Source organism: Schistocerca nitens, chromosome 3 (assembly GCF_023898315.1).
Source record: "Schistocerca nitens isolate TAMUIC-IGC-003100 chromosome 3, iqSchNite1.1, whole genome shotgun sequence".
Classification (NCBI taxonomy): domain Eukaryota; kingdom Metazoa; phylum Arthropoda; class Insecta; order Orthoptera; family Acrididae; genus Schistocerca; species Schistocerca nitens.
The window spans coordinates 740,631,716-740,646,052 of NC_064616.1; the positions used below are offsets into that span (position 1 = coordinate 740,631,716).

The 14,337-nt window shown below is 41.1% G+C and overlaps 1 protein-coding gene across 1 annotated transcript in view; it reads left to right on the forward strand.

The window, feature by feature from the left end:
* Nucleotides 1-14,337, forward strand: part of LOC126248717 (dedicator of cytokinesis protein 3) — a 1,129,652-nt gene that overhangs the window by 206,068 nt on the left and 909,247 nt on the right. Inside the window, exon 2 of the mRNA XM_049950022.1 lies at nucleotides 9,030-9,113. Coding sequence (XP_049805979.1) covers nucleotides 9,030-9,113 — 84 coding nt within the window. The remainder of the gene's footprint in view (nucleotides 1-9,029; nucleotides 9,114-14,337) is intronic.

Sequence of the window (14,337 nt, forward strand, 5' to 3'; positions counted from 1 at the left end):
AGTAACCAAGTAGTATTTTTTCGTAATTCTTCTCTCTCTCTCTCTCTCTCTCTCTCTCTCTCTCACACACACACACACACACACCCGCGCGAGCATTAGGGATGGGAAAAACGAACTGGTTAAAACCGATACCGTTATTTTAGTTCCAAATAAGTGTTATTTCTCGGTATTTGTTTGATCTTGGTTATAACAGGTATTTTATTTTTTAGTGATAACTGGCTATAAAACTTATGTCAGTGTGCCATAAGAATGGTACTAAAATGTTTGGTTTTCAAATAAATTTTTTCTAAAAACGAGTTTTGTAGGATGTCAAATCAAACACCTTTAAGCCGTTTAATTTCCGAACTGTTATTTTATTTGGCAACCAGTTGCGGCGATTTACTACGCCAGGTTCCCCGATAGACGTGTAGGAAGATTCAAACCTCGGTTCCGGTCGAAATAGGGGCCAGCATTGAAATACTGGTATCTGTAGATTTCTGCTTGATACAGCGACCACTTCAGCTATCATCTGCCGACTTTTGATGATGGTCGAAATGATCGCTGTGTCAAGCAGTAATCTGCAGACAGCAGTATTTGAATGCTGGCCCCTATTTCGACCGGGATCGAGGTTGGAATTTTTCTACTTACCTGTCATGGGGCCTGAAGATGGCGTAGTAAATCGTCGAAACTGCTAGCCAAATAAAATAACAGTTCGGAAATTAAACGGCTTAAAGGTGTTTGATTTGACATCCTGTATTGCACAGCGGAGTCCTGCATCCATCTCTGAAAAGATGGACGTACAGGGTTTCGTAGGAAGCACTGTGGATTCTGAAAGATTATTATTATCTTTGAATTATGTTGTTTCTGATGAAATGAGCCAGCTTACAGATAAACACGTTATAGAATGAGTATTCATGAACAGATTGGATAGTAAATATTGGCCGATGCATTAATTCATTATTGAAATTTTAACTGATGTCATATATTTGTTCGTGAAATGTTATATTTCTCCTATTATCTAAATTATTCATTTTATGTTTTGAAAGAGAATGTTTGATTTTATCAGTAAAAAAATCGATTGTATTCACATTACCATTAAAAAGAGATATATATTTGGCTAAATCATGGGTTCTAATTCGGAGTAACTAAAGAAAAACAACGCTACAGATTCGACGCTAGAGCTTATTATTTGTTTATCCTTTCTAAGAAGTAATAAAAGCGAAAGGCAGTTATAGGTACAGTAATAAATTAAAAATTTAACAATTCATTCATAGTTCGCAATAAAATTAGAAAATACTCGTAGCTTACCTGCCGCCTGTATCTACATAACATGCCTTTATTTGCTTGTAGTCGTTGGAAAAGGAGAACTTAATACGAAAAACTGAGTTCTCCAACCTCAGTTTCCACCGGTAAGCACGGAATATTCGTAACGCCCAAATATTGGTATGAACCTCGATTACAACATGATCTTTAAGCAAAGATTTAAAAATTAGAATCTGTAAGAGAATACTGGTGAAATTGTTGTAATATTCAGCCCCTCATTACTATCCGAGAAAATCAGTGACTGCTGGACCGACTAAGTTTTCTTTTATTTGTCTGTTTTACTCTTTTTTGGCAGGACACTTAGAAAATGTAACAGACATACTAAGGAGACTGCCTACACTACGCTTGTCCGTCCTCTTTTAGAATACTGCTGCGCGGTGTGGGATCCTTACCAGATAGGACTGACGGAGTACATAGAAAATTTCAAGGAAGTTAGCACGTTTTGTATTATCGCGAAATGTGGAAGAGTGTGTCACAGAACTGAGACAGGATTTGGATTGGAAATCGTTAAAAGAAAGGCGTTTTTCGTTGCGACGAAATTCATTTCACGAAATTCCAATCACCAACTTTCTCCTATCTTGAAACGTGAAATGTAAAAGTGTTAGGAAATGTCGGAATTTTTCAATCTTTGTTCGATGTGCACGTTTATTACTGAAATAATAGCAACAAAAAACCGGAAATCGATTATTTCTGAAACTGGTTATTTTGCGTGATTTTAACAGTCAAGTTAAAATGGAGATGGAAAGAGCCGGCATAACAGAAAACCGGTTGTTTCAGTCCTAACCGTCATCCCTGGCGTCACGCTTCAGCGACTTACAGCCCCACTAAAGAATTAAATAATACTGTCCACATTTTACATTTAAAAGTTTACTCGTAAACTATTGTATTTTAACTAGAATGGTACTCACGCCACACTTCCGCAGTCAAGGACACTAACGCACGCTGGCACAGTGCGGATCTGCAAGGAGGTGGCAGACTCGAATCCTGACGAAGAACGGAACTTTTATTGTTGATAGTTCTTTGGTAAGGAGATGGCAAAGGGCAACGTACAGTTACTGATCACTAGACTACGCATCAGTGTTGCGTGTTAAGAGCAAACGTATCGGCTGTGTCTTGCCGACTGAGAACGTGTTACACAGTTGATGGTGCTTCGGTCGTCTTTAGGAGATATTGACTTCGATGGCCCCACTGGTGTTGATCGAAGGAGTAAGCTCTGTTCCCACAGCAGACTTCACACTCTTCCTTTCATTTCTATAATCACCTAAAAAGCAACGTACACAGCACCAAACTAAGCAAGCACGCCATCAATCGTCCCCTCTGAGACATCATATCTACTGGCGAGGTAAAGACAATGGCATACCAGTTATGTTAGGACTTCGCTTAATTGAACAACTGGCTGTAATTAAACTTGTTCCCACACTCTGTAATGAGTACAGAGACTCATTCAGTTGTTTGCGCACTGACCAAAGCGTTTGTGTTTGAAATTATTACAGATGCTGTTGACAAGTAGCGCTCTGGAACTCTAAATTTTGTATTGAATTGTCGTGATCAAGTGACGATTTGCGAACTGTTGCCTTATCTGTATGATGCTCTAAACGTCTTTAGCCTGTACATTCTATGTGCTACAATTACTGAAGACTAAATTTATGATTTTGTGCCGCGTTATCTAAAATTACGGTATAATTTTATAGTATTTCCTATTGTTTTTGTTGTGGTCTTTAGTCAGAAGACTGTTTTGATGCAGTTCTCCATGCCACTCTATGCTGTGCGAGGCCCTTCATCTCCGAATAACTACTGCAACCTGCATCCTTCTGAATCTGCATACTGTATTGATCTCTTGGTCTACCTCTACGAATTTTACCCCACACTCTTCCGTCCAGTACTAAATTAGTGATCCCTTGATGTCTCAGAATGTGTCCTATCAACCGATCTCCTCTTTTGGCCAAGTTGTGCCACGAAGTTCTTGTCACTCCAGTTCTGTTCAGTACCTCCCCATCAGTTACGTAATCTACCCATCTAATGTTCAATATTCTCCTGTAGCACCACGTTTCGAAAGCTTCTATTCTCTTTTTGTCTATACTGTTTATCGTCCGTGTTTCAGTTACATACATGGCTACATTCCAGACAAATACCTTCAGGAAATACTTCGTAACACTTAAATCTATATTCGATGTTAATAAATTTCTCTTCTTCAGAAATGTCTTTCTTGCCACCGCCAATCTGCATTTCATAGTCTCTCTCTACTACGGTCATCATCAGTTATTTTCCTGCCCAATTAACGAAAGTCCTGTACTCCTTTAAGTGTATCGTTTTCCTATCTAATTCCCTCAGCATCACCTGATTTAATTCGGCCAAATTCATTTGCCCTTGTTTTGTTTTTGTTGATGTTCATCTTTCAAGATACTGCCCATTCCGTTCAACTGCTCTTCTAAGTCTTTTGCTGTTTCTGATAGAATTACAATATTATCAGCAAACGTAAAAGTTTTTATTTCTTCCCCTAGAACTTTAATTCCTCCAAATTTTTCTTTGGTTTCCTTTAATGCTTGTTCAATGTATAGGTTAACATCTACGATAGGCTACAACCCTGTCACACTCCCTTATCAATCACTGCTCCTCTTCCACGCCCGTCAACTCTTACAACTGCCGTCTGGTTTCTGCACAAGTTGTAAATAGTCTTTTGCTCCCTGAATTTTACCCTTGCTACTTTCAGAATTTCAAAGAGAGTATTCCAGTCAACATTGTCAAATGTTTTCTCTAAGTTTTCTCCAGGTTTGCCTTTCCTTAACGTATCTTCTAAGATAAGTGGTTCAAATGGCTCTGAGCACTATGGGACTTAACTTCTGAGGTCATCAGTCCGCTAGAACTTGGAACTACTTAAACCTAACTGACCTAAGGACATCACACACACTCATGTCCGAGGCAGGATTCGAACCTACGACCGTAGCAGTCGCGCGGTTCCGGACTGAAGCGGCTAGAACCGCTCGGTCATCAGGCCGGCTCTAAGATAAGTTGTAGGGTCAGTATTGCCATTCGTGTACCTACATTACTCCTGAATCCAAACTGATCTTCCCCGAGGTCTGATTCTACCAGTTTTTCCATTCTTCTGTAAATAATTCGTGTTAGTAATTTGCAACCATGATTTGTTGAACTGATAGTTCGGTAATTTTCACACCTTTCAGCAACTGCTTCCTTTGCAATTGGAATTATTACATTCAGGGTATTTCGCTTGTCTCATACATCTTGCACGCCAGATGGTAGAGTTTGGTCATAGCTGGCTCTCTCAAGGCTATCAGTAATTCTGACGGAAAATCACCTACTCCCGGGCACTTGTTTCGACTTAGGTCTGCCACTGCTCTGTCAAATCCTTCTCGTAGTATCTCTGTGCTTTTCGGCCCGTGGTTCTTAATTATCAGTGAGTGGCACGACACGCTGTAGCCAGATTCGCATGCTACGGTAAGGATCCGCTATGGCTCAGGCCGGAAGCCACATAGCCATTGACTGGATTGTCCTGTTGTAGAGGCGCAACTTCTTATTTCTCCTCCGTATGCAGTCATTTCATAGCTCCCCCCTGCATTCACTTTGTCTCTCGTACAATTAACATAACTGTGGCGACGAACATTGGAACTGTCACTGCCAGAAAAATGTACGAAACTTGTCACGTCAGTTCACAGTTGGGAATGGATGGTGAGTCTACAGTGGAACATTCAGTACACGTTAAATTAAATTGCACTCAGCGCTAGTGCTGTCAACGGTACCTGTTTCCTTATTACCAAACGGTTTTCAAAGAATATATACGATTCTTTCCTTGCAACTGCAGTGCCTCTGGAGCATAAGTGTTGGTGGAACGCTTAAAACTTGTGCCCGAAGACTGATCACCAACAACGTAGATGAAGATGTAGAACACAGCCATATGCCTTCAGTCTATAATTAACAGCTAAGAGGCGTATATTTCAATCGAAGACATTGATTCTCTGATCGGAAACCGTACGCAAGAACCTGTGCTGCGTTTGATGCCCAAATATAAGTGGTGAAAACTTTTCCGACTATGAATATTCGAACCAGCTCTCTCCTGGTTCAACACTACTCACTGTCATGCTTTAGTGACCCCGGCTGCGAAGGCTGTGTGGAACATGGCACAAGGGGATAAGAGTGCAATACGCAATGGTTCAGGTTTACTGTTAACTACAGCTTGCAAGAGAACCCAGCTGTCAGGATTAATACCGAAGTACCACAGGCACTGGCACTGTTAACATCCCAAAAGGGACACGCCGTGTCTTGTGACAAATTCATTTTGGCCAGGAGATCTTTGAGATTATCTGGCTGCCTCTGCTCCTTGGTTCAAAATGGCTCTGAGCACTATGGGACTTAACAGCTATGGTCATCAGTCCCCTAGAACTTGGAACTACTTAAACCTAACTAACCTCAGGACATCACACAACACCCAGTCATCACGAGGCAGAGAAAATCCCTGACCCGGCCGGGAATCGAACTCTGCTCCTTGGCTTTAGATATTTGCTTTGAAGTGATTGTTCTTTAGCACCACCCAGAAGGCACTTGTGACTTATGCAATGTGACGCGAGCAGTCATTGCCCCCCACTGGCCTCCACAATGCCTGAAACTGCCCCTTGAATCCAGAAGAAACCCGTGGATTCGACCAGCGTCGGGCAATTTGGACTACCCTGAACCGTGTCTGAACGGGCCATGGAAGATTTGCAGACACTCTCCATAAGTGAGGCAATTTTTATCACCATCGTGTGATTGTGGTGCTGAACGACAGACAGTTTCTGATGTTATATCAACATATCCCGCACGTGCTTACAGGGATCCTGTTGAAGATTTGCTGACAACGACGAGTGGTGTGATGAAATAAGTAAAAGACCTTGATATCCGTATATAGCTGTTGTCAGTTGTGTTGTTTTATGCTGAAGAGCTGTGTTTAAATTTTGACATATAGTAGCTTTGTAATCTTTGTATCTGTTTTGCAATACGATAAATAAATAGAGACACGCCCTGCTGCCTTTGGCTCTTCACATGGAGTGCCGTGCCCCTCCAAGTTCTGCAACGATGTAATACTGCACCTGTTTGGGGGTGGCACTTCTCTTTTCACTTCGGCAATCCGGTATTTATTTTCGGGAAATGGAAAATTAAATACTGTTAAGCAGAGAACAACCTAATCACATTCTGCTTCCTTTATGCAATGTTCGCTTTCTACTGTCTAAAGTAGTTATTTGTCAAATCTATTTTGAGTCCATGCAACAATAGCCTGAAAGTAGTCTAGAAGAGATACCTTTAAACTTCTGTCCATTAGTTGCTCAGCATTGTCTTCTGAAAACCACTGTCTGTAGTTAAATGACTGATAGTAAGGCATGCCTTTCCAGAAATAAGGTAAAGTTCGATGTGGGAAACCTGACGTATATTCAGTCTTTGAACGTTCCCGATTTGAAAGTCTTCTTTTGTTTCAGTAATCAACTCTACCAAGCGAAATCATTATTGGCCGGTTAGTTAAAAAGTACATTTGTACGGCCCAAAACTGGAAAGATTTAATGCTCCACTTCCCACAAAAACTTATACGAAATATGAGATACGGTAATCTGCTAGTCACCTTGTCTAATTATAAAAATGTCACTCGAAACAGTCAGTTGCGTCAACTTCTATAATGGATAGCGCGCACGGTTGATTTTTTTCACCGTGACAAAATTTTTTCCGTCCATGTCACGTCACGCCATCAAAATGGAGAGCACTCACGAAGAATGACAGTCACGATATTTTTTTAAATCCAAGCGTCATTTGTCGATATGAATTTTGAAGAGACGGTTATTATTTGCGAACCCGTGAGACATAAAATCAAATAAAAAGAATAGCGACTACTCCCTCTTTGGAATGACTGGCCAATAAGAGGAAAGTTTTACACAATACTTCATAAACTTTAACAACATTCAAAGAATTTTTTCAATATTTTCGAATGAGTGTTGTACGTTTTAAGTAATTATTTCGCATTTTATCTGCTTACCATACAAAAATGCGAACATGAAACTGTCTGTCCCAGCTAAACACAAGATGTCCGGGCACTCAAAAATATTATTCGACTGTGATTCTTCTATTTCTCCAGGCGTATTTTATGACGAAATAAATATCGGGTGAACAGCCTGGTATGAGTGTGCATAGTACATCAGCGCACCTGATGATGGCAACGTGGTCTATTGCCGAAATATTGTGTCCTATGCACACTCATACCAGGGTGTTCACCTGAGATTTATTTCGTCATTATTCGACTGATTTCTTCCCATCCGTTGATTTTCGTATTTGTCCAAACCATCCTTCAAATTTTTGTTGCCATGTTGATTATCTTCTACACTGAAGAGCCAAAGAAACTGGTAAACATGCCTAAATCTGCAGCAATGATTCTCTTCAGTCATTGTTGGTTCCGTTCTTGCAGGATCTTTTCTCGGTCGCAGCGGTGTTGGAGATTTGATGTTTTACCGGATTCTTGATATTCACGGTACACACGTGAAATAGTCGTCTAATGGACTAGTATTCCGTCTCTGACGACTTCAGTCTCTAAGGAGTTTTATACACTAGATCCTTATTTCCTTTGAAATTTAGCTCGTTTTATTTTCGATGTTGAGTTGTGCCTGATGGGTTTCGGGGTCATCCACGTGTTTTCGTCAAGCCGTTGAAAACGGTCTGATGTGTTTGTTGGTTACATGTTGAAACCAAAAGCCTCTTAGCTCTCGCTTGCGAAATGACTGTAGAATGTTATATTCTTCTTAATGTTGAAACAGGCCAAACTAGAGTCTCTGTGTGCCAGTGGCATTGAAACTTTCAGTCTAGGGCTCCTTTGTTTATAATTTGTTTTTAAGCGGTTTTCTCAACTCCGGCAGGTCACTGGTTTGAACAGTAACACTCATATTTTTAGCACTTATTTTCCTCAGGATGCGTTCGGGCTTTCAGCAGCCTTCAGCGGGCTTAATGTCGTTACGTAGTTGACTCTTTTATTTCGACTATACTTTGAATACTGCAGCTGATTTTAATGCTGTAATCTATAATTTCTTCTTACATTTCCAAGCAAATACTATACATACCAGGTTACCATTTCAAATACTATAAAGTATTTGCCATTTGGTTAGCTTATGTGCACGTTTCCGTCGGCAACATCGACTGCAATCAAATAACATTTTATTTTGTAAGCAGAAACAATCTAAGAAAAGCACAATACCCGAGCACTAGTGTTGGTTCAATGTGAGCAACAGGTGCTTAGTGGCGGAAGAAGGAAGTATTGAAGGTAGTATGACAGAAAGCTACCGCATTCATAGTGCAGTTGCTCGTACAACACGATGATTATGCAAATACATTTAATCCATTTGGAAAATGATGAAATCTCGGAACTCTTCATACAAAAATTAAGCGCCAAAAATAATTGGTCCCTACGTTTCTTATGGATTTAATGATGTCACTGTCAATCGCCTCAGTTCCTGCATGAATTTTGGACAGTTATTAGTTGCAACGCGTAAGTTTATTAAAAATCAGAAACATGTACCTCACCGACCTACTTTGAAAGACTCTAGGTCACAATCTGTGTTAAGTAACATACTCTGAAGAGCCAAAACATTTTAACAACTGTCCACCGCGACAATGAAACCTGTCTGGTGGTGTTGTGGGCACAAAACTCTAGCATCTTAAAATCCAGTTTTACTGAGTGACCGTAATTTGTTCATCTTTTGTTGCAGTTATATACAACTGGCGTGGTGATACGAGGTACGGCTTGCCACTGGAAATCGGCGAAACAGTACAGATACTAGAAGAATGTGGCGGTAAGTAATGAATTACTATGTCCACAATGTTTCTGTTTACTACTGATCCTTATATACCGGAGAGAACATTTTTTTATAGATGTTGCAACAGGTCGAAATAGTTCTACAAAGCAGTGTGTTAACTGCATCAGCAACGGCCACAGACACCCGCTCGCCATTTCGATTTGTATTGTATTTTGCCCTCGCCATTTTTGTCTTACACTTATAAAATCGACCAAATGAAAAGAGACAAAAAGATAGTCATACCTATTAGCTCTGTAATATTATATTATGAACTAAATTTATTTTAAGTAACTATGTTCCATTACCAATGATTGTCCAACACTGAGAACGTACGTCGACGATTTGCTGCTAGTTTCCACTGCAGGATTTTGACATATGCAACTGTTCATTAAAGTCAATGTAATCCATATAATCATCAGATGAAGAGCATAATTTCTTGCAAATACGAATTATTTATTTTTTAAAGTCAGTACCGCCATTAGACTGTTTTTTATTTGCAGTGTTACCTTTACACGATCATTATTTAGGCTTTAAAGTGCCATTATCAAGTGTTTTATTGTTATACAGTGCCTAAGATGGCATACTGTCGTATTTAAAATACACTATTAGACACATCGTCTAAGGGTCAATATTTCTGATAAAAGCCAGTTTATGTGGGCACCTCTTATCAAGTATTGCGACAAGTGTCCAGTACCAGACACACTCGTGATTCCCCTGAAAATACTCCACCATCGCCACACCTTTCCCTCGAAATTTACGTTGGAACACTTCATCTTTTCGTGCCTGACAATATCTCAGCCCACCACAAACAGCCAATTATCGGTTTGTTTTATATGACGCAATGAAAGTTGCATAATTATATCTTACATTTCTGCCCGCCGCTGTGGCCGAGCGGTTCTAGGCGCTTCAGTCTGGAACCGCGCGACCGCTACGGTCGAAGATTCGAATCCTGCCTCGGGCATGGATATATGTGATGTCCTTAGGTTAGTTAGGTTTAAGTAGTTCTAAGTTCTAGGGGACTGATGACCTCAGATGTTAAGTCCCATAGTGCTCAGAGCCATTTCTTACATTTCCGCATTGAATAAATTTCAAAGTAGCTGAATTTTTTGGTTTATATATTTCTTAAAACAATGATTCATCTCTGTGCAAGTTCCAAACCCTCTGATTGTCTGAATATTTTTTGCACTACTATGTGGAAAAAAAAATGTTGGAAGATTTGTTGAAGCATTTTACAAAGTAAAGCTAGTGTGGTAATGGACACTATAGTGATAAACAGATTTTCAGAAATATATATTCACGGACATAATCAATAAATCACTTAAACATATCGGTTTTTAGGGCGTAAGTCATCGCGAGAACGTAAAATGTTGTCACCGCATATTCGACAGGTGCACTTGAACTGCCTCTGAGCACTATGGGACTTAACATCTGAGGTCATCAGTCCCCTAGACTTAGAACTACTTAAACCTGACTAACCTAAGGACATCACACATATCCATGCCCGAGGCAGGATTCGAACCTGCGACCGTAGCAGTCGCGCGGTTCCAGACTGAAGAGCCTATAACCGCTCGGCCACCACGGCCGGCTGTGCGCTTGAACACTGAAGATTACTGTTGTGGTGTTGAAACCGGTAATAGTGGGAGATTTCTTGGTGATTGTGTCGGTGAAGAAACGTTTTGAGGAATATTTCCTTTATCTTTCCTTTTAAAAAAATGGTTTCTCGAGCATTTATTTTTGTATACATAAAGTGAAGAGGCGACATCGTAGGAAGAACCGTAGGACCATATCAGGAAAATTAAAAACTGTGGAATTTCCGAGTCGCACATAGTCGATTATGTATACCAAGCAGTTTATCAACGTTCTTTTGTTTTAAAACGTGGGAATAGACGAAAACTAAGAATTTGCAGTGTTTCATGTAGATGAAACCAGATATCCTGTGATGACGAATTCATGGGCGCGTATCTAGCACAGGAACTGTAGTTAACAGGCGAGGCCGCAGCAGACCGTGTTGCGGAAACACTGTCTCTCGCCATCCTGCCGCACGCTGACAACGTTAGGTTCGGCGTCTCGCCTGCTAACATCGTTAGCTCCTGTGTCTTGTCCACAAAGGGGCAGCATTAACTCAGTTTATTAACTCAGTTTTGGTACGGATGGGGAAAGGAAAAGCTTCATAAGGCGTCGTGGTATTCGATGGGAGTGTTGTGTGTAAACCACAATACATTTTTACGTAGTTCAGAGTGTACAGTTCCTGCGTTATTTAGTAAATACAGCGGGAATCTCGTCTGTGTAAGAACGTATAAAAGAATATTTGTGATATGTTTATTTGGATGGCCATCGGCCATAATAGCTGTTATATATGAATTTTCTTTGTTTTTTTGTCTGAATCGTGCTACAGTTTCACTCAGTGAGATCTATTTAAATATCGTACTGGTTGCTGTGAAATCAGATTTACTACATATCAGCTAGTATGACCGTTGGGCATGGTAGATCTCAATACAGTCTTCTGAATGTAGAGCAACACCACACTTTTTAGACTGCCGTGCTCTTTCACTTCTCCTTCCTCTTAAGTAGCACGCGACACACTTTCTTGAGTATTTTTTCCTTCTCTGTTGAGGGTATGTGCATCTGGCAATGAGTCCATGTTTTTGCCTAGTCTTCGTAGGGGTGGCACTCGCTGATGGTCGCCCGCGAACAGAGTACTCAGGTAGCTGTGCAGTCTTCTAGCAATTGCTGTGCAACGTTGGTTCTAAGTCGATGTAACAGGTTTTCTTTCCGTCCAGCGATCTTCTGATACATAATGAAGTAGTTCAAAAAATGGCTCTGAGCACTATGGGACTTAACATCTGTGGTCATCAGTCCCCTAGAACTTAGAACTACTTAAACCTAACTAACCTAAGGACATCACACACATCCATACCCGAGGCAGGATTCGAACCTGCGGCCGTAGCAGTCGCGCGGTTCCGGACTGAGCGCATAGAACCGCGAGACCACCGCGGCCGGCAATGAAGTAGTTAAATCTGCACATATCAAGAAGAATCTGGTCTTCCAGTTCTACGCCACCCATTCCCCTCTGATATTGAAGGGCACTTCGAATTACTGCTTGCGGTTCTTCAGAATCTGAATCACTGAATGACAAATTACTTACTTCATTTCCACTGTTGGAAACACTGTCAACAAGTTTGTGTGAACCCTCCTCATCATGACCACGAACGACTCTCTTTGCCATGTTAGTTGTTTAGTAACCTCAGCTACCGCATAAAGCACATGGCCTGTGCTTCGCTTTAGTATACATTTAAGGGCCATCTGTTGGTTAGAAAATGAACTCTGCGCACTGCTACAGTGAAGCGCCCATTGCGAGGTGAACTCGTCATATGATTTATATGCCATAGCAACTTCAAGCGAATACAGCTCGGCGTTTGATGCTTGGGTTAAGACTGTTTCACACCAGACGCGTCTCGCTTTTATTTACAAAGCATCATCAGTTGCCATAGGCGTTCATTACTTCTCGTACATTTATATGAAGCCTACCGATTTTCTCTCATTTCTAGCAGAGGGTGTAGCGGAAAATCCAGCTCGTGCCCTATGCCGGCACGGTAGCTGAGCGTGTTCGGTCAAAGGTTTAGCAGCGCTCTGTAATAAATAAATAAAAAAAAAGCTGAGTGAATGGGTCAACTAAGAACTTCAACGGGCGTCAGGGGACGTCCGCCACGAACACATGCAACGAACTATGGCGAAAATAAGAGGAAAAAGTGGTTAGCGTTGTTGCCCCTAGATCACGGGGTCCCGGGTTCGATTCCTGGCCGGATTGGGGATTTTCTCTGCCCGGGGACTGGGTGTTTGTGGTGTACACATCATTGTCATCATTCGTGAAAGTGGCTAGATTGGACTGCTTAAAATATTGGAGTGTGAAAAAATTACGACTTTGTACGGGCGCCGATGACTGCGCAGTTGAGCGTCCCACAAATCAACCGTCATCTTCACAGCTGCACTTTGACTTTACATGGCTCTTTTGGCTTTTAGCAACCAGTTTTTTATTATCCTACATTTGCGTTTTTTCGACATTAGTTTTGTAAAAATTCATACTATTTATCTTCATAGAAATTTTATTGTGAGTTCTTCTGTTTTGCATTCAGCACAATCGATTCAGCTAAATTACGCTAAACCTAAATCAGGGTAGTCGGACGAAGATTTTTTACCCTGTTCCTCCCCAGTGCGAGTCCAGTGTCGTGATCACAGCGCTAGCTCGCTGGTGTCTCTGCAGTGTGTTCTGCGCAATTGGGTGTGGTCAATGTGATGTATTAGTGCGACGTCCTTTTCAGTTCTGTAAGCAACGCTCTGCAGCGTGATTACACTCCCTGCATGAAACTATACAACGAACATACTGTCTACCGTAAAACTTCTGATGGACAATATGACTGTTCCCACTGGTAATGACGCCATGACATACCCCGTCACACAGTGGGCCAACTCGCTCTAAAACCTTGGCATAATAGGTAAATGGATATAAAATCCTACAAAACTGTTCTTTTTAGATTCTTTGGGGCACTAATTAGGAATCAGATGTCGGAATTGAAATTCAAAATGACGGATCAAAAGTTATAAATTTAGCGAATTCGAATAAAACTTCCGGTACAAAACCTTGCCATATTGGAATGTCGAGCCGGCCGCTGTGACCGAGCGGTTCTAGGCGCTTCAGTCCGGAACCGCGCTGCTGCTGCGGTCGCAGGTTCGAATCCTGCCTCGGGCATGGATGTGTGTGTTAGGTTTACTTAGTTTTAAGTCTAGGGGACTACTGACCTCAGATTTCAAGTCCCATAGTGCTCAGAGCCATTTGAACCATTTTTCGAAATCACCGTGATACTCGTCGCTTGCGTCATTATTGCTTTCGGAAGAATCGGTTTGGGGTTGTCCACTGGGAGATGGTTCGAAAAGCAGATCTTTTACCTTAGGTGATATCTGTTCATCATCTTCAATTGTCACTTTCTGGAATCTCGAAATAAATAGGTCCGAAGATGCCAAAGCCGATGGAATAGGTCATGCATCGTTTTCGCACGGGAATATTTGCGTGTAAAATCTCCGTGCATCAAGTCCATGTGAACTGATGTCGACATCGGGCATTATTGCAGAATATTAGAAGTCCGAGGCATCCGAGTTTGGAGAAAGATACCTTTTTCATCGTTCTCGATAGCTATATTTTAGTTCTAGATTTCTGTGTTTTAAT